The 21,940-nt window shown below is 36.4% G+C and overlaps 1 protein-coding gene across 1 annotated transcript; it reads left to right on the top strand.

The window, feature by feature from the left end:
* The first annotated feature begins 2,547 nt into the window (after positions 1-2,547).
* F11 (coagulation factor XI) lies at positions 2,548-21,429 on the top strand. Its single transcript, XM_070015978.1, has 15 exons — positions 2,548-2,852; positions 3,700-3,755; positions 8,764-8,926; positions 10,335-10,441; positions 11,580-11,739; positions 12,343-12,452; positions 13,380-13,539; positions 13,708-13,817; positions 13,924-14,086; positions 14,175-14,281; positions 16,130-16,298; positions 17,667-17,842; positions 19,227-19,322; positions 20,308-20,447; positions 20,882-21,429. The coding sequence occupies exons 2-15, from the start codon at positions 3,701-3,703 to the stop codon at positions 21,041-21,043; spliced, it is 1,878 nt and encodes a 625-aa protein (XP_069872079.1). The 5' UTR covers positions 2,548-2,852; position 3,700; the 3' UTR covers positions 21,044-21,429.
* The last annotated feature ends 511 nt before the right edge of the window (positions 21,430-21,940 follow it).

Raw genomic sequence — 21,940 nt, 5'->3', positions numbered from 1 at the left:
AAAATAAAACCCTATGTGAGATCAAACTAAAAAGTCAGTATCATACTTTTTAAGCTGCAATACTTAAGTAGAAAAGAATTTTTAGAATGCCTAATGCCACTTTGAAAGAAAGGTCTATTTAGGGGCTTTCTATCCAGGTTAAGACTCTTATTGTACTTTGACTAGACAAAAGTATTTCAGAGTTAGCATTTGTACTATTTCAAAGGCTTTAGAGAGTATACTAGTTAAATCAAATTTAGGAAAACATCATCTGGTTTTCCAGTGAAGCATTCATTCTGTCTTTTAAAGTTTTCATGTCTCTCACAATAGATTGAGGGCTATTACCTTGTTTTTTATATATAGGACTAGGACAGAGATGGAGTTTCTGAGAACAGGCAATACAGGGAAAGATTTAACTTAATCTCACATATCATCTTGCCACAAATACTTTTCTTGGTATAAACTTTTCTTTCTATATATGAGCTTCAAAAAAGGCCAGGTTTTTCACACACATGCTTGTGTGTGGGGGTGTGTGTGTGTTGAAATGGACTTAATTTTAAGTGAGAAACTCAAGCCCTAGAAACTAAGGTCTTTTTTTCCTGCCTAGTGTGTCACAATGCACTGGCAGTAGTTCAAATAAAAACATGTGAGCAGCTGCTTTCCAGAGAGAACAAGAGTAATTAGCACTTTGTATGGGTAGCTCTGCCAAGTTCAACCTATCTACCCTATGGAACTAAAGGCTGAATTTCCTTTCTTGGGGGTGAAAAAAAATCCCCCATAATGCCATAGGAGGCTAAGATTCAAATTTCCCTTCAGGAAATTTTCTAACTCTTCTCTCCTTGTCTTTCTCCCTGGAAGATTTTGTTTGGTAGGATTTTTTTTTTTTTCAAGATCTCTCCAGTGTTCCTCATCTTGAATCATCTTAGAATTTGGCCACAAGGGTCTGAATAGCACACCACTTCATAAATCATTCTGAAAGCCCCTGGCAACATTGCTATAATACTCAGGAAATGAGGTTGGGTCTCTGTGTCTCCAAATATTGAAATGCTGAAGGTCAACTGATGCTATTCTCTAAGGTCAGGGGATCACAGTCAGATTAGTATGCTGTCCCTGAACCAAGTTCAATGTTTCTTTTCCTTCAGTACACATGACTTCAGCAAGATCTCTAATGGGCACAAATTGTACTTCATTTCTGCCATGGACTTCATGCTAGAAGAATGAAAATGGCAATTGTGATTCTTCTTGTACATACAAGACAATATTGAACTTTTCTTTAGAAAATTGGGAGCCTTATCTGAACCTTAACATTATCTTTCTCTAAATCAGATATATTATTTCCTTAATAACCATATATATTAAACATGTTTTGTGGATTTTTGCTCTTGTTTTCGTTCGCTTTTGGATTAGGTTGTTGGAGGGAATCACACAGCGTTTCTTAGGGAGAGGTAGTTTCTAATGTCGTAAATGAGGGACCAGAAAGCTAACAAGAAAAACCACCTGGCTGAGGACCCAAAGGGAGCTGCTTTCCAGTGCTGCTGGCTTGATTTTGATCAACTTGCGAAGACTACTAAACTAAAATCACATTGGATGACGAACAAGATGGAGGGCCATGTATGCTGCGTGGCTCTCGGTACTGGGGCAAGCTCCCTGGGAAGGCTTTGAACAGAAACAGAGCTGGGTGAAACCCAGGGAACTCTCGGATGGCTTTCCTTTCTATAAATTTCAACAAATCCTACATTTTGAAGGTTCTGCCTTGTATAAGGACGCTTATCTTTCAAAGATTTAAGCCATTGTTTTATTATTGTCCTGAAAGAACTAGACATCTAACCTCCTAATTTTCCCTTCGGGTCTCTGTGTCCTAATAACTAATACAAATGAGAACACTATACTATGGAACGAATCATGCCTGCATAGACCTCTAATACTATATGAAGGAAAACAGAATTTTTAAGTGAAAAATATGTCACTTCTTTGGGGCATTACTGGAAATTGAGCCCAGGGCCTAGGCACTGACCATGAGTATTTGGACTCACGGTTATTATCACTTGAACCAGAGCTCCACTTCTGGTTTTACCTTTCTCTCTTTCTTCCTTTTTTTCTTCCTTTTTTCTTCCTTCCTTCCTTCCTTCCTTCCTTTCTTTCTTTCTTTCTTTCTTTTCTTTCTCTTTCTTTCTTTCTTTCTTTCTTTCCTTCCTTCCTTCCTTCCTTCCTTCCTTCTTTCTTTTTTTTTTGCTGGTTAATTGGGGATAAAAGTCTCATGAACGTTGTTTCCCAAGCTGGCTTTGACCCACAATCCTCAGATCTCAGCCTCCTGGGTTTCTACGATTACAGGTGTGAGCACCAGTGCCTGGCTGTATCACATTCTACCCGACATTGAACTCCTTAAATCTCTTCTTTTCACATACTGAAAATCAATAAGTTTATCAAACTGTCTGTGTTTTCCTTGTATATCTGGGATTGCACCTGGAGTAGAATTAATGGTTAACAGATGGTATTTAGAAATATTGTTTGGTTACGTGCAGTTTTGCCTGACTTTACCTGACTACTAAGGCACCCAGACAAGTTCAAATTCTTTAGCTGTGTCTCTCGGTGTGACCTGTTTGAATATACAACAAAAAGAAAACATAACAATTGAACACATTGAAAACGCTAGCCACTCTCCTAAGACACATTTCTGATATGGAGAGATTTTAGAGACTTGCTTAGGTATTCTGCATCAAGAGCTAACCATACCTAACCCTGGAAACCAGGGCAAGGAATAGTTTCAGTGAATATCATCTATGTGTGTTTGTTTAAAAAATGATGAAGACCATTTTGGAAGAAGGAAAGCAGCCTTTCTGACTGCTGAAGCCAATAAGTAAACATCTCCTCAGGTACGGTTTCAAAAATTATTATCTAACATTTCTTTCAACTAATTTGCCTCAATTACAGTGAGACTTTAAAACTTTCTGTGGTAGAGAATGGATGCTTTTTAAAGTGTGTTTAATTGAACATATTAGAGATTTTTAGTTAAAACCTCTAATCAATAACACATATTTTGTAAATAAAAAAGACATTCAAGAGCAATATAGAAAAATAATCAGAAGTACTAATGTGTCTCCTTGATGAGCCATCTAAAAAAAAATAAAACAGTCATTCAGTGTTAAGTTGGCCAAGGCCAATCTATTAGCATGCTTGCCATAGATTTTTTTTTTAAGTAAAACGTGTTATAAACAAAAGACCATTCAGAGCTCTTTGATAGACAGAGAGAGAAGCCACAACTATGGAAAGAAGGAAATGGGTTGGAAGAGGAAATAAAGATGAAAATGGGAAAGAGAGAAGAGAGTCTGAGGACTGTGACAGAGGATATGAGTATCAGGGGAGCTGGAGGCAGAAGCAAGGGGGAAGGAGGGAAGGAGAGAGGAGGGAAGGAGAGAGAAGGGAAGGAGAGAAGGAGGGAGGGAGGGTGTTGGGAGGGAGTGATGGAGAAAGGAATGGAAGAGAAGTCTGTCATGTGGCTTCTGCACAAACGTGACAGTGCTGGGCCACACACCATGCTGAGGGATGTTCTTGGATTTTGAAAAACTAAAATTGGCCATTAGAAACATAAGGAATCTGTGAGCACTATTCAATGTAATACTCCCTTTCCCTCCCTATTCCTTGTAGATTCTAATGGCAGTGAATGAATTATAAATGTACCTTTTTATGGTCTAAACACATGATTGTTTTTTCTCCTTGTAGGATGATCTTATTACATCAAATGGTATATCTCCTTTTCATTGTCTCTGTTTCTGGTGGTAAGTAAGACTTTGTCCTATGTGAAGACTAAAAATAAGCTGGGCACTGATGGCTCAAGCCTGTAATCCTAGCTACTCAGGAGACTGAGATCTGAGCATCCAGAAAAGGCAGGAAAGTCCATGAGACTCTTATCTCCAGTTAACTGCCAGGAAACAGGAAGTGGTGCTATGGCTCCAAAGTGGCAGAGCTCTAGCCTTGAACATAAAGAGCTCAAGGACAGTGTCCATGCCCTGAGTTCAAGCCCCATGAACGACTCAAAAAGAAAAGAAAGAAAAGAAAAGAAGGACTGGAAATAGCTTAATTTCTTTGCCTGCAGTGAGAGAACATTAGAAGGAAGATCACAGTATCACAGCGACTCCTCATTTATGAAGAAGGGACCCATGCTGTTCCCTATAAGGATAGTGATAAATTTCTTTCCTTTTCCATGTAAAATTCCAGCTGTTTCATAGAAAAAGGACATTTACACAAAAGATTACCAGTAAGACAATGCCTAAATCTATATCTGTATCTATGTTACATTTGTCTGTATATCTACATCCATAGCTACATATATAACACACTTAAGTGATTTCAAAGAGCAATATATTATAAGGAAGAGGTCTTAGTGTGGTTCTGGTGACTCATGCCTGTAATCTCAGGACACTAAGATCTGAGGATTGCAGTTTGAAGCCAGCTTGGGCAAGTGAATCCATGAGATTCTTATCTCCAATTAACTACCAAAGAGAAGTAGAGCTGTGGTTCTAGTGGTAGAGTGTAGTACTTGAGCACAAAAGCTCAGGAACATTGCCCAGGCCTTAAATTCAAGCCTAGAGTCTGCTAACAGGAAAAAGGAAGAAGTCTTTATTTACCTCACTCATTATTCACACAGCTTTCTATAAGGCAGTCAGTTCAATAATAAACATATGCACTAGCTATTTTAGATTGAAAATGTTATGTAAACATTCATATATGGTTTAATGCATTTCAGCAATTTTACTATTACTAATTCTCCTTACATTATATGCACAAAATGAATAGTTTATATACTACTTAATTAATATTCAGTAAAACAATGTATTTTAACCCTTATTTTTAATCACTTGAAATAAAATTTTAAGCATTCCTTTAAAAACTAACTTATTTATATTGCATTTAATTTCTAATTGTTGCCAGCATTTGACCTCAGTAAACTCTTCTTTGATTTTGGTATATGTGAAAAAGAAAAATCTAGGTAGGCATTTAAAAATTTAAAGTATACCTTGTTTTCACTGTATTTGCCTGCATCTTGTATATACACTTCTCTAGCTTGGGGAGGGGAAGGGAAAAAACAAAATGCTTAAATAGGATACAAGTTGACCCATTGTAACAATGAGATGTACAAGACACTATGTTGAAAAACAAACTTTACAATATAGGCAGTGAGGGGGAGGGGGGAGTGTAGTTGTGGAGGTGGGAGGGAACGGAGGGTAGAGGAAAAACAAAGGAGGAGGTAACAATGCTTGATAGGAAATGTACTCATTACCTTGCTCATGTAACTGTAACCCTTCTGTACAGTATTTTTACAATAAAATACCTATTTTAAAATTTTTAAAGTAATGCTGGAGGGGATGTGGACAGAAGGAAACCTTACTGCATTGTTGGTAGGAGTGTAAACTTGTTCAACCACTCTGGATAGCAGTATGGAGGTTCCTCAAAAGACTCCACATAGAGCTCCCCTATGACCCAGCAATCCCACTTTTGGGCATTTACCCAAATGATCACAAACAAGACCACACTAAAGCTACCAGCACAATTATGCTTATTGTAGCATTATTTACCATAGCTAAGATATGAAACCAACCCAGATGCCACTCAGTAGATGAATGGATGAAGAAAATGTGGTATGGGCTGGGAAGTTGGCTCAGTGATAGAGCGCTTGCCTTGCATGCCTGAGGCCCTGGGTTCGATTCCTCAGCACCACATAAGCAAAAAGAAAAAAGCCAGAAGTGGCACTGTGGCTCAAGTGGTAGAGCACTAGCCTTGAGCTGAAGAGATGAGGGACATGCCCAGGCCCAGAGTTCAGGCCCCATGACTGGACCCCCCCCCCAAAAAAAAAGAAAATGTGGTATATATTCACAATGGAATTCTATGCCTCCATCAGAAAGAATGACATTGCCCCATTTGTTAGGAAATGGAAAGGCTTGGAAAAAATTATATTAAGTGAAGTAAGCCAGGCACAAAGAAACTTAGGTCCCATGGTTTCCCTTATTTGCAATAACTAGTATATGTCTAAGTCAAGCAGAAAAGGTCAGATAAGTTGATGTTAGTGAAATGAACCCTAAGATATATATTCAAATGTTTTTTTTTCTTTCATGCGATTGTTTCTACCATATTTATAAGATTATTTCTTTGTTGATTTGTGTGTCCCTCCCCCATGGTATAACCCCTGTTTTCACTGTATTTGATGTTGGTATAATTTGTGGAGGGGAAGGGAAAAAACAAATCGTTTAAATAGGGATACAGGTGGACCCATTGCAACAATGAGATGTACAAGTTGTTATCTTGAAAACGAACTTTACAACTTTGGTGGGGGGGAGGGGGGAGGATTGGGTGGGGGGTGGAGGGGGAAATGGGAAGGGATGGGAAGGGGAAACAAAGGAGGAGGCTATAATGCTTGACAAGAAATGTACTCATTATCTTGCCCATGTAATTGTAACCCCTCTGTACAGTATTTTCACAATAAAAAAAAGAAAGCAATCCACTCAAAAAAATTTAAAGTATATACTCTCATATTTTTTTTCTGACAAGATTATACTGGTCCTTATAGTCACCCATTATTATTTTGAAATAATATTATTTTATTGATAAATATGTCAGTACAAATTTGATGACATATTTTGAACACTGCATTCAAGAGTTGCATCTGTCTACCTCTTTCTTTCCTTCCTTCCTTCCTTCTTTCTTTCTTTCTTCCTTTCCTTCCTTCCTTCCTTCTTTCTTTGTTTCTTTGTTTCTTTCTTTCTCTCTCTCTCTTTCTTTCTTTCTCTTTCTTTCTTTCTTTCTCTTTCTTTCTTTCTCTCTTTCTTTCTTTCTCTTTCTTTCTTTCTCTCTTTCTTTCTTTCTTTCTTTTTCCTTTCTGTTTTCTCTGCCTGCTTGCCTGCCTGCCTTGCTTGCTTGCTTGCTTGCTTGCTTGCTTGCTTCCTTCCTTCCTTCCTTCCTTCCTTCCTTCCTTCCTTCCTTCCTTCCTTCTTACCTTTCTATATGTTTGTGTGTCAAATATTCTTAATGCATGAATGTGAAATATTAACAAAACTCAAACTGATCATGTACAAGACTCTTAGGTGAAAATTTTACATTCAACTTGTCATTCGATTGTAGTAGCAGCAAAAATTCCCAAATGTTTGAGAAGTATATTTACCCTTTTTCATAAATATTAGACTAATACTATGATGGAAACTAGAAGGTGTATTAAATTCAATTATAATTAAAAATGGCATATCAAAACTCTGAAATATAGCTGAATCAGAGTTTAGACCAAATATTATACATATGTATGTATATGTACATATAGAGATATATGTACATATATACACACATACATACATATAGGGATATATAGGGATGTATACACATATAGAGATATACATTATATATAGGGATACATATATGTGTGTGAAGTTTTGTTGTATATTTGTGAACTGTAAGAAGAAAAGGGGTGCAGAGCAATACTTCTTAATGAGAATATGCCAATATTTAAAACTACAATTTTTCAGTCAGTCAGTGACTAAGGAAAAAATGACCCCACAACCATGCATCGTGGAGGAGGGAAGGTATGGTAAGGTAAAAACAAAGGAGGAGGTAGCAATGTTCGATAGGAAATGTACTCATTACCTTACTCATATAACTGTCTGTACACAGCATCTTTACAATAAAATAAAATTTAAAAAGAATATTAAAAATTAAGAAAGATATGATACAATTTAGCTTTTGAAAAGTAAAAACTTATTTGAGGTTTTAGATGAAGGGGATTCAATAATTTTTTTTCAAGACTCTATCTCCTGTTAGTAAATTAGCATGGTAAGGTGAAATTATATGTTATCTTGTAGAAATCCATTAGATGCTACTGGAAAATGGCCCTCTATGATCTGTGCTAACATAATCACAGAGCTGAGTGAAGAGAAGTAATTCATAGAGGTGAAAGGATCAAGCTCCTCTAGACCTGGTTGGTCTCCGAAAAAGCATCTTTCGCTAATAAAAATCTGAGAAATAATTTAATTTTTCACACAGTATTCATTGTCTCCAAGATAGTCACTCATAAGAATGATGTTTGAGGCAAGGGTTTTGATTTTTTTTGTGAAAATACCATACAGAGGGGTTACAATTACATAAGCCAGGTAATGAGTACATTTCTTATCAATTGTTGCCTGCTCCTTTGTTTTTCCCTTACTATCCCTGCCCTCCCATCTCCACAACTACACTCCCCACCTCCCCCCGCCAAAGTTGTAAAGTTCGTTTTTCAAAGTAGCATCTTGTACATCTCATTGTTGCAATGGGTCCACCTGTATCCCTAAACAATTTGTTTTTTCTCTTCCCCTCCCCAAATTATGCCAACATCAAATACAGTGAAAACAGGGGTTATACCATGGGGGAGGGACATACAAAGCAACAAAAAAAAATCACCTTATAAATACGTTAGAAACAAACAAGAAAGAAAAACCACTTCTGTCCTTATCTTGGGGTTCATTTCACCTAACATCCATCATCTTATCTGACCTTTTCTGCTTGTCTCAGACAGACACTAATTATTGCAAATAAGGGAAGCCATAGGAACCTATATTTCTTTGCACCTGGCTTACTTCACTTAATTTTTTTGATTTTTTTCCATTTGAGGTTATTAATTTTCCAACACAAAAAGTGTTGATTGCCTTCATGGCCAAGTTCAGGCATATTTTTGGTTAAGTAGACTTACCTGCCTTACCTTGGCCAGATTATTATTTAACTAGACATGTGCCCACTGATAATTAATAGTTACCATGCATTATATTACAGAATGTGTTACTGAGCTGTTCAGAGACATAAGCTTTCAAGGAGGAGATGTTGATACCGTTTTTACACCAAGCGCTAAGTACTGCCAACTACTCTGTACCCACCACCCAAGATGCTTGCTATTCACGTTCATGGCTGAATCAACATCGGAAGATCCTACCAAAGGGTAAATGTTTGTTTACCATTTACATAGAGGAAGTAGATTTTACAGGCCAATTGCTTACTAATAAATTCCCATCTGTAGTTTTGTGAAATGGCTGTTAACAGCCCTCTAGTTAAAATAGCTATTTTTACAGGGAAAAAAATGATGCTTAGGTAGATCAAGGAATGATTAAATTCCTCTCAGGGTAGCTTTCCTAGAGCTTGAAGTCTCAACATTAAAGGTACAGTTTTTCCTCTCTCTTTTAGGTATCTTAATCATTTTGCTCTAACTTTCTAGTTGTTATTGATATCTGATAACTTTCCCCCAGTTATTTTATTAGAAAAACCTAAATGCCACTTACAATCACAATTAAAAGAAAAATGGTAAATTCACACCATCAGCAAGACTCTGCTGTTTTCCTTAATCTGCCTCTATTAGTATGTGTGTGAATATTTTAAGTAATTGTAAGCTTCTTGATAATGTACCTCTAAATATCTCAACATGACTTATCCTACTCAGATATAAGAAACATAGCAAGATCTTTTTTAAAATTATATCATGTTCCTCAAATGTGATATGTAGCTATTAACTGAATCTCATAAACATTCACAAATTGCATTTCGTTTGTCCTAGGTTTAAATTTTTAGAATATTTCAGTCCCTTTTTGTTTCCATATTAAGTGCAAAAATGCAATAATTAATCCTTTATTTAAAATCAAGTTGTCAATATTTTTTAGTATTATTTCCACAAGTACAGATATTTACATAGTGCCCTGAACAACTCCTATTCTAAAAATTAGAATAAGAACCTGTGAGAATTTTCTAAACAAGGTAGTGGTGAATACTTTAGATTTTGTTGGTCTAAAAGCAAAATACTTGTATTATTATTCAAAATAATTATTGAAAAACCAAGGCCAGGCATGGTAATGCATGTCTATAATGTTAGCTACTCTGGAGGTAGAAATAGGAGAATCGTAGTCAAAGGCCAGACCAAGTAGAAGTAAGAAACTAACTAAAAACAAAAACTAAAAGCAAAAAATTCTGGAGATACGGTTCAAATGTTAGAATGATTGCTTAGCAAGGCCCCAACTTCAAACCCTAGTAATGCAAAAATAGAAATAGAAATGAAAAAACATTCTTGGCTCAAGGGCTATGCAAAAACAGGCAGCTATCTATTATTTACCAAAAGGCTGTAGTTTACTCACTCGGGTTTACTTTTAGAAACACATATCCTGCCTTTTTCAAATGTAAGGATGTTGAAATAAAAATACCAGAATCCTGCTAAGAAAACATTTGTTTTAGGGAATTAACTATTTGTTTGGTTCATGAAATACAGCTTAGTTCCTTCTTCTTGGTTTTCTGTATGCTGACTTTTACGAGCCATTATTTTAATACATGAATTCTGACCTAGTTGTGGTATTTTTTTAAAACAGGTTTGCCTGTGTCCTGAAAGACAGTATTACTGAAACATTGCCAAAGGTGAATATGACAGGAGCAATTTCTGGATATTCTTTTAAGCAATGTCCACATCAACTAAGTGGTAAGATTTCTTAAGTAGTTGTTGTTATGCTGTGTAAATATTCAATTACATCTGATAAAGTTTTATGGCTATGAAGTAAAGCACAGCTATATGGAAGTAAATCTCTACTAAAGTTCTTTCTTTAAAGAGAAAAAATGATCACATATATGTGCCTCTGCCCCATAAGCACTAAAATTCTTTGAGTTCATGTCACATCATATCTCACTATTCCAAATCTGACCATTAGCTTATTTCCTTCCTCTTTCTCAACCTAAAATTAAAAATTAAAGCCTTAATTAAATATAGCAATCCAAGCCAAAGTGAACAAATACAAAGAAGTACAAATACAGAAATGACGCTTCTCTTTTTCCTTGTTTTCTTTTTCAAAATACGTTTTATTATCTTTAGTTATACAAAGGAGTTGTTACTTAATAAAGCAGTTTATGAATATAATTAATTTTATTGTTTTTCTTTCTTTCTTTCTTTCTTTTTTTTGGTCTGTCATGGGGCCTGAACTCTGGGCCTGGGCACTGTCCTTCAGTTCTTCAGCTCAAGGCTAGTGCTCTACCATTTGAGCCGCAGCACCACTTCCGGCTTTTTCTACATGGTGCTAAGGAATTGAACCCAGGGCCTCAGCATGCAAGGCAAGCACTCTACCACTGAGCCACCTTCCATCCCCTTTATTGTTAATTTTAAAAATGCCTTATTCTAAATATTTAGGAAATTTTTCTGTAATTTTCCCATTCAGGTTCTCCACTGTCCATGTTTAGTTACAAAGGTCAAGTACATATCTAATCCATTCCTAGGAAATGGATGATCAATAAAATAGTAGATCAAATCCTTAATAGTGCATTGTCTCAATACTGAAACAGACCCTTGAATAGCTTTGTCGGTAAGACAGCCAACGAGCAAGATCAGAACATGAATATGTAAATTTACCTGTATAAAATAGTTGTAAGAAGGATGCTGTGAGAAGTATTCTGTTAATGCTTCCTTGTGAGAGGATGAACTAAGCAAATTGAGAATAAAAGGGAAGGCTTTCTGAGGAGGGTGGATGAGAAGCTTAAAGGGTAAGTCAGGAGAGACAAATGCTCAGCAATAATTCTGCACTTGCCCCTGAAATCTGAAGGGTATTCCTATTTTCCACATGAAATTCTAGCTTGCAACAGAGATGTTTACGTGGACCTGGACATGAGGGGCGTGAACTATAATGACTCTCTCGCCAGCAGTGTTCAGAAATGCCAAGAGAGATGCACGAATGACATCCACTGTCAGTTTTTCACGTATGCTACAAGACACTTTCCCAGTGCAAAACACCGGTGAGTGAGCTGGGAACTGAGTTCAGGGACATGGGAGCATTCCATGAAACGCAAAATGCTGACTTGTTAAAATTACTTTTAATCACCTTGATGCCAAAACTCGTGCTTCAGCCCAGAAGAGGAGCTTAAAATTGTAAGCATTAAGCTCCACCCAGACCTGAGCTCCTCCCTGCCCTGGAGTTCCCGCCATACAGCTGGCCCCTCCCTCTGTCTGCTCAGACCCATCTACCTCACTTCCTACCCCAGACCCTGCTGCCCCCTAGATGGTGGAGGCTGCCCTGGGCTCCCTCCCCCGGGGAATTCTGGCTCCTCTAATAAACCTTGTAATCATCTTTCTCCTGTGCCTGCCTGCCTCGGCGTGGTCCCCTGGGAAGGATGCGATGGATCCTTGAAAAACTAAAACAACCATTCTTATTTTGTCATGAAAAAGTCCATTAAGAGTTCAATTCATTTAATTTATGGCGAAGTCTATCTTTTAATGGTAGTGTTGTGAAATTCCTCCACTATCACACCAAGACTTTTGTGCAATGGAGAAGTTGTATTATCTCATGGATTTTCCTACTTGCAGTTAGAAGACTAATCTGCACTTTTGTCTTTACTCAGTCACATCTGCTTGTTGAAGTACACCCCAACAGGCACACCAACTGGAATAGCCAAGCTCAGTAATGTGGTTTCTGGATTTTCACTCAAGTCCTGTGCACTTTCTAACCTAGGTAACTATTGTTTTCTTAACCAGGTAGTTAGACATTAAATGTATATGAATCTCATGATGTATAATAGGTCTAATTTTGGATACCTATTTGTGCTCACTAATGAAATGGACCCAATGATCTTTTAACTTCTCTGTATAACAAAATTCATTATGTTCAGTGTGTATATATATATTATTTAATAATTATTGTTACTTAATTAATATATTAAAGTAGATATTAATATATAATCACATTTAATATTCAATATTATATTTAATATGTAAAATACACAATAGATAACACAATATAGAATATGCTATATAATATATGCTGTATAACTGCTATGTAATATATAATATAGCATATTGTATATGCTATATTTCATATTATATAGCATATTATATAACACAATATAATGCTAATAAACAATATTGTATACCATATATAAATACAATATTGTAATAATACAATCTACAATATTATGTAGTCTATCATATATTATGTTATATATTAATATATTGATTATGTATTATATTAATATATAATATATAAAGTTTATTTAATATATACTATATATTATATGCTATGCACATACAATATAGTAGTATATAATTATGTATTGATATATAATTATTTTGTTATATGTTATTGTACATAATGTATGACCTATCACATATGATATAATTAAATTAGTGATATGTAGTATAATTATATTATTAAATTAATTATATTGAATACAATTGCTTTTATGATTTAATATACATAAATGATATAAAATATATGATATGTATTTCAAGCTTAGAATTGTCTCACTTTTTTCTAAATTAAAACAATCAAAAGGAGATTTGGGGAAAAATTTAACTATGAAGCTGCCAAATACCATGACTGGAAAGAATTTTCATGCTGATGGATGGATAGTTTATCTCACATGGTTTTTCTGTCACACAGCTTGTATTAGGGACATTTTCCCCAGTACAGCATTCTCAGACAGTAATGTCGGCAGTGTTATGGCTCCAGATGCCTTTGTCTGCCGCCGACTTTGTACTCATCATCCCACCTGCTTGTTCTTTACCTTCTTTTCCCAAGAATGGCCAAAAGAATCTCAAAGGTAAGGAGTTATGATTAAGAGTGGTTTATTATCTTTTAAATCACTTTTTCAAAAGCCACCATTGTACATTCTGAGAATTTAAAACTTCAGTCCACACATCTTTAGATGGGGTTTGCTTTGATATAGTTTCTTCAGGACTTATTTACTTACTTACTTATTTTTGGTCAGAAACCTCTGTCTCCTTAAAACATCTCAAAGTGGATTGCCAAGTACACGCATTACAAAGAACCATGCCCTTTCTGGTTTCAGTCTACAAAACTGTAGGCACAGCGTCCCAGGTAAGCAATGAAGATGTTTTCTTTTGTTAAAACACCAACAATTCTTTGAGATTGAGGAACACTACGTTTATGCCTTCTCATATCTGACATGTGATTCATTGCCTAGTATTCTGTCATTCTTCAATTTACCATGACACTGATTTCTTGGGAGAGGAATTGGATATTGTTGATGTGAAAGGACACGAAGCTTGTCAGAAAACTTGTACCAGTGCCATTCGCTGCCAGTTCTTTACCTATTCCCCACCTCAAGAATCTTGCAATGAAAGAAAGTAAGGCAAATGAATAGTCAAAGAGATGTCCCCTGTCCCTTGCCTTGGTGGGTAAAGTTCATTACCTCTATACTGTTTCCCACTACAGGGGCAAATGTTACTTGAAACTTTCTTCCAATGGATCTCCAACTAAAATACTTCATGGAAGAGGAGGCATCTCTGGATATACATTAAGATTATGTAAAATGGATAATGGTGAGTAAATATATGTGCAGTAGTTAAGTACTGAATGGACCAAGATTAAGCTAGTGAATGATAGTCACAGAGGGAAGAAAAGTAATAAAACAACAAACAATAATTTATATGGCTTTTGTTCTTTTCACCCAAGCTAACCATGTCTAAAGGGTATAATTAGAGAGTTGACTGGCCTAGTATGAATTTAAGACCAGTTGAATATGTCTTGAATTTAAGACCAGTTGAATATGTCTTGAATTTAGCCACTGTTTTTGTAGGGATGCTTCTTGTTATGAAGCTCAAACATTTTCTTATTGTCTTTGCTGATTGAAATGTTCAGCAAACATCAGTTAACCAAATAATTTGTTTTCTTCCCCCTTGATCTTTTGTGAAACATCTGAAATGATTCACTAAACCATACGTGCTAAAAGTTATGTATTTATTCAAGAGATACCAGAGTGGGTTTTCTTTTTCAGTGACTTTCACTCACTCAGATTCCCTGGGAAGTTTCTGCAGACCTGTGAATACTGCCAAAAGTTACAGAAAAAAAATATCATAAATTTGAAGAACTGATTGTGGAAATAAAACTGTCTGTCTATATTATACAATTATAACAAAAATATTTTTTCAAAAATCAAATTGGCAGTATTCCCATCTCAGAAGCTAGTGTTCAGCACAGAAGGAAAAGACACTTTGCAGGTAAATTGAATTAGCCTAAGAAACAGAATCCCAGAAGAAAAGAACATATGACAAACTCTACTCCCTAAGTTACTTTTTTTAACTTGTACTAGTTCATTTTTAACTTGTACTAGTTTACTTCAATACATTTTGGGGGGCTGTTTGTTTAGTGCCTAATATTATAATGCCCTGCAAACTAAGACACTGCTGAAAAAAAAAGTAAAATAGGAATGATAATTATGCACTATAGTTTTAGAAGTGAAATTTTCTGTGCCCGCTCATTTACTGTACTGAGAAGTGGAATCAATCTTTAACTTCCAAGAACTTGTTTTGTAGAGTTACAGCACATGCAATAATAATGTCCTAAGTAGCAAACTATACTTCCTGAAATTTACAAAGTCTCTGATGATATCTTTGTAGATTATTAAGCCTCTTCAGTAAGCTCAAGTAAGTTATAGCTCCTGTATTCTGTTTTCCTCTCAATAAATTTGCCTAAGACAAGAAATGTTCAATTAAGTCTGTTTTTAAGTTCTACTTCTTACTATTAGAAGAGACAAATGATATTAAGTGATGTTAAATGATATTGGCATGGTTTAAACATATCGTAGATTCTATGTTCCACCCTGTCTCCTTTTTTCTATAGGAGAAATTCTATTAAATTCTATTGAATTCACTGACTTTAGTTTGTGATTACAGTTGTAGATTCATAGCTACAGGGAAAAGATATAAGAGCAAGTAAAGTAAAATGTTTTGTCTTTGCAGTGCACCTTCTGAGAAAAGTGAATTAGATAACGAGGTTTTAGATGAAATAGCACTCTAATATGAAAGAGAATATCTAATTGAGATATTTATCGTGTCCATCACTACCATTGACCTACCATATAGTTTTACTTTCTGAACATATGCAGCAATTTCATAGAAACACATGTATCTCAACACTAAATGTACTGTTAGGCATTGAATGTTCAGCATTTTGTTTAACCTGAGAAAGATAATAGAATGAACATCAAGATTCATGACCTGTACCTAATGTCTTTTGCTGCATGACTGGTATCTTAGCTACTGTTTACCTATGATTGTTGCCAAACTTTGCCTCTATGTCACTTCTTAGCTAGAAGACTGCCCGAGGCCAACAAATTTCTACAGATAATGTCAAGGTAGGAAGTCACCGTTACAATTTTTTTGTTGTAGTGTGCACAACCAAAATCAAGCCCAGAATTGTTGGAGGAGCTCCATCGGGTCACGGAGAGTGGCCATGGCAGGTAACTCTGCACATCACATCCCCAACTCAGAGACACTTCTGTGGAGGCTCCATCATCGGAAGTCAGTGGATATTAACAGCTGCTCATTGTTTCTATGGGTCAGTGCCATTGCTGTTTTAATTGGCTTAACCTTCCTCACACAAAACTACTATCTTACTAGCAAATAATTTGATACCAGTCTTGGGCACTATCAGAGCCTGGGCATTGTCCCTGAGCTTTTGTGCTCAAGGCTAGTGCTCTATTACTTGAGTCATAGATCCACTTCTGGCTTTTTGCTGGTTAATAGGACATAAGAGTCTCAGGATTTTCCTGCCCAGACTGGCTTTGGAACCAAGATCCTCAGATCTCAGACTCCAGAGTAACTATGACTATAAACATGAGCCAATGGCACTCGGCATTTACATAAATATTTTAAAATAATTAAATTATCCTATTTACCAAATTAATTTTCTATCTTTAGCCAGGGCTGAGGGAAGCCACAAGGAAGAGCTACTCATGGTATACCAGCAACAGAACAGGTGCAGGAACTTGGCTTTTTTTTTTTTTCATTATACCCCTGAATTCCCATTTAAATGGAAATGGATCCCAAGGGCTTTCTGTGGTTTGTCTATTAGAGCATATCAGCTCTGTGTATTGGGCTCAGAACTAAACTTAAAGCAAGTTTTCTATTCTTTGCATTATTTCTCCCAGCCTCTCTCTATTTACCTCCCAATGGCACTGTCAAATTGGATTCCCTACTAAGATCATTTTCAATGTTGACCAAATACAAAAGCTCCCATTGTAGAATGCATGGAATTCCAGAGTATTTCAGTTGGTCAAATTCCCTGTTGGTTCTTTTTAGTATCTTCTGAATTGTCTTCTTGATGGGGCTTTGTTTTAACTTCTATTGTCTTATCAATATACAGCTTACTCATTACTCAAGAGTATGTTTGGAAGTTGATAGTTCCCTTTATCCTTTCTGGATGGGAAAATAGTCTACATGGGAAAAGAGTCTACATTATTTTCTCAGGACCAAAGCTCATCAATAGTAGCAAAACTTAGGCTAAAACCCAGGTGTGTGTGTGTGTGTGTGTGTGTGTGTGTGTGTGTGTGTGTGTGTGTGTGTGTGTGTGTGTGTGTGTGTGTGTGTGTGCGCGCGCGCGCACCTGTGTGAGAGAAAGAAAGACAGACAAAGAGAGAGAGATAGACACAGAGACAGAGAGACAGAGACAGAGAGAAAGAGAGAGAAGGAAGGAATCAGAGAATGAAAGAACATTCAACCCTGTGTTTATTAGGCAAGTGCTAATCCAGTATTTACTTGCTATGTGCTGGAAAACTTTTAGAATTAAATGATTTCTTCGCACATAACATCCTACCATTCTAATTTTTTAAAAAAATATAAGCTCTAGTTAAATAACTAAGCAACTCCAAACGTTTGGGAGCTACTTAGTGAAGGAATTTTTTTCCCTCTATTGTTTGTTCCTTAGGGTAGAATCACCTAAACTTTTACGTATATATGGTGGCATTGTAAATCAATCTGAAATAAATCAGGAATCTTCTTTCTTTGGGGTTCAAGAAATAATAATTCATGATAAATATACAATGGCAGAAAGTGGGTATGATATTGCCTTGTTGAGACTGGAAACAACCATGAATTACACAGGTATGTAGAACTTTGAGGGGAAAGTTACCTGTAAAAGTGAGTGGTTAGGAAGGGTGAGAGAATGCAAGTCATGACATTCAATGCACAAATGTGAAAATGGGATGAAGTAAATTGAGGTTTGGGGAGAGATGGGGAGAAGAAGAAAGAGGTGGTATTGATCAAGATCCGTGGCACTTGCAAACTGACTGTTGAATTGAAAAGTACAACTACTCAAAGATAAAAATAAATAAATGAAAACTTCATAGTGAATTAGGTAAAGGGATAGAACTACCTCGCTCCATGCATCATTATGAAAAAGAGAAAGTTTGGAAAGATTTTTTTGTTTGTTTGTTTTTTTTTTAGCATATATTAGTTACAACCAGGGGAGGGGATTTCATTCTGATGTTTCTACCATATTATGCAATGTATTCTAATTAATCTCACCTCCTCCAGTATTCTTTCCCCTCCTTCTCTCTCCTAACACAATTTCATCAGGTTTCATTGCTTTATTTTCATACATGCAAACCACCTCCTTCCACTGTCTTCGTCATTTTCCTTAGTCCGACCCTCGCCTAGTAACAACTACCCCCCAACAGAGCTTGCTCCTCTTTCTCTATCTCCCCAACACCCCTACTGAGCAGCAGCTTAAAAAGCTAGTTTTTCATTCTCTTAAGAGCCATTCTTCAGCCTGACAACTGGATCTTGTTTTGAGGTTGGATAAATATTTGCTTCAGGTGCACAGAATGGCATAGTATACTATAATTTTATAATATATGGGAATATTAATGGTAATTTAGACTAATAGCTCCCTTTTCAGGGATAAAAAGAACTAAGGATCTGAATAATTAAGCAACTTCTTCAGGATCCTAAGGCTAGTTAGAATGTCTCATTGGAGGAGTTTGGATGGTCTCTCTCTGAGCATAAGGGACAGTAAGAGAAAAGTGAATAAAATAAACAGAGGAACTAAACAAGGGGGAAAACCCAATGCCATGTGACATAAGAACCGTCTGGGAAAGAAGAGATTTTGCTTCTGAGTCAGCTTTTTATTACTCTGAGAACATCTGATATAATCAGCTTGTAAGGAGGAAAGGTTGGGAGGGGTGGCTTCAACCCACAGTTAGCTGGCCTGTGGGGCTGAGGAGCATGTGGGAGAGCAGGGCTGTTCACATCCTGTCAGCCAAGATTCAAAGAGAGAAAGAGAAAGGAGAGGCTGGTGTCCCAATACCCCCTTCAAAGTCACACCCCCAATGACCTTCCTTCCACTAAGCTCCTCCTCCTAAAGGCTCTATTACCTACTAAAGCCATATCCCAGTAGCACCACCGATGGACAAATGGAACATTTAAAGCATGAGCCTTTGGATCATCCATTCAAACTTCCAACTAAACCATGGTTTTTAAAATTTAGATTCTCAACGACCTATCTGCCTACCTTCCAAAGGAGATAGAAATATAATGTATACTGACTGCTGGGTGACTGGATGGGGGTACAGAAAACTAAGAGGTAAAAACGATGTTTGTAATCGGCTACATTCTCAGAATAATGGGCAAGGTTTTTCTATAACTTCCATCTTGTTTATCAAGTCCCGTTGAAATGCAAATCAATTAACACTGTTTAGTCCCAGGAAAAAGAATAACGGTGAAAGAAAAAAAAAAAAAAACAACACCTTCCAGTGAAACTGATACATGTCTGCTTGATTAGAAATGGTAAAAAATAATTAAGCCTCTGTAAGGCAATTTTTAATGAAGTTTAATGTAACAATTTTGTGCAAATGTCCTGCTTTTTATCTAATTATTTTTTCTGAGAAGCAATTCTAGATCAAATTACAATTAATTTAAAGCTTAATTAACATTAATTACGTGATACACATAGTAGTGAAAATGTCATTTTTATTCTCTGTAACTACAAAAGTACTATGAGCTGAGATGAACATTTTTCTCTCTAGATTTTTATATAAATGTATTTTTTCCTGGTCCTGGGGCTTGAACTCTGGTCCTGGGCACTGTCCCTGAACCTCATTTGCTCAAGGCTGGTGCTCAACCATTTGAGCCACTGTGCCACTTCTGGCTTTTTTCTGAGTAGTTTATTGGAGATAAGAGTCTCATGGATTTTCTTGCCCGGGCTGGCCTCAAATCACAATCCTTAGATCTCAGCCTCCTGAGTAGCTAGGATTACAGGCATGAGCCACTGGTGCCCAACATAACTTTTAAGTATGTATGTGTGTGTACTTATATAGCATATATATATATATATATAATATAAAATGTATAATGGATGGATAGCCATATACAACCATATAGATAAGCCTAATATTTTTCTCTCTAGATTTTTATATAACTATATATTAAGTATGTATGTGTGCATATATGCACATATATATTGCACACATACATATAAATGCACACATACATATGCTATATTTCACACAATATATAACATGTGATATATATATATATATATATATATATATATATGATCTATTTTCCAGATAAAATCCAAAACACACTCCAAAAAGCCAAGATACCCTTGGTGTCACATGAAGAATGCCAGACAAAATACCGAGGGCATAAAATAACCAACAAGATGATCTGTGCAGGCTATAAAGAAGGAGGGAAGGATGCCTGTAAGGTAATATTCTCAATCAACTGAATGCATTCCAAAATAGAATTCTTAGTGCATTTTAAACCAACTTTTAATGGTTTTTGTTGCTTATTTTATTAATTTTATGTTGATGTGGTACCAAGGAATAGAACCCAGGGCCTCATGCATGCAAGGCAAGCACTCTACCACTGAGCTACCTTCCCAGCCCTCAGTGCATTTTTAAAAGCAGACTTCTGTCAATGGTCAGGAATCACAGCGATTTTGTTTTACTTAAACAAAAATCTAAATTTAACAAATTGGTTGAAAGTGAGCAGTCAAGCTCTTTGAAGATCAAGGAAGAGCCAGAACAAAATTTTTGGCAAAAAAAAAAAAAAAAAAAATCCCTGAACAGAACGTATTTTAACATAGGAAGTATCTGAAGCGATCTAGTCCTCCTTTCCATTTCTTCCTCTTTTCCTTAGGGAGATTCCGGGGGACCCCTGTCCTGTAAACACAATGAAATCTGGCATTTGGTGGGGATTACAAGCTGGGGCGAAGGTTGTGGTCAAAAGGAAAGGCCGGGAATTTACACCAACGTGGTCAAATATGTGGACTGGATTTTGGAAAAAACGCAAGCTGCGTGAGTCTCTGGGTATTGCTTGAGTAGCAGAGGAGCAAGCCAGAATACACCCTGGAAAAAGCCTTTGATTTCAGGAAGGAGCTGGGTAGTTGTAAGGAAAGAATCAAAAGAAAATAAATGGTCATGTTCAAAACTCTCATTCTGTGCTAATCATGGCTTAAGTTTTTCAGAAGCCAGTCTCTTGCTTTTTGATACCAATTTCATCAGCCACCCCCCCCAAATACCATCAGGAGATATTTTTGAAGATTAAAATATGGCAGACACACCAGAAAAGTGTTGAGTAGTGCATTGTGTTGATCAGCCTTTTTTTTCCCCATTGCTGTGACAAATTCCCAAGAGAACAATAGTTTAAAAGGAGGAATATTTTTGGCTCATACTTTCCCAGATTTTCTTCATGGTGTTCTGGCTCCATTGGAGAGAGAGAGACAGAAGAAGTGGTCTGGGACAAGATATGTCTTTCAAACAACCTCTTGCCCCTCCCTAGCTACTTCTTCCAGATACACCCCTTTTCTGTTTCTACCACCTTCCAAAATAGCAACACCTGCTAGGAACAGAAACATCCATCAGGTAGCAGTGCTCAAAGAAACTATCATAAAAGCATTTGTTTAGTGAAAAATAGGAACAGGAGGAAAAAAGGGGGAAGGACAGTCATCAATTTATGATTATCTATTTTATGCCTATGTGAGCACATTTCTTGTGCAAAAGAAGAAAGTGACTAAATTTAGAGCCACATTTTCAGAAAGTCAAGATATTTGTGTCTTTTCCATTTTTTAAACTATATTATTTTCTCCACTCACTTTGGTAGGCACGAGCTAAAAGCAAGGGTGAATGAGACTCCAGAAATTTCAATATGGGAGACTCCCAGGAGCAATGAATTACCTGGAAGGGATACCTTAATCAT

This window comes from Dipodomys merriami, unplaced genomic scaffold (assembly GCF_024711535.1).
Source record: "Dipodomys merriami isolate MVZ:Mamm:240054 unplaced genomic scaffold, mDipMer1.0.p SCAF_12, whole genome shotgun sequence".
Taxonomy (NCBI): Eukaryota; Metazoa; Chordata; class Mammalia; order Rodentia; family Heteromyidae; genus Dipodomys; species Dipodomys merriami.
The sequence above is the reverse complement of the archived record's forward strand: the minus strand, read 5'-3'. Positions and strand labels throughout refer to the sequence as shown.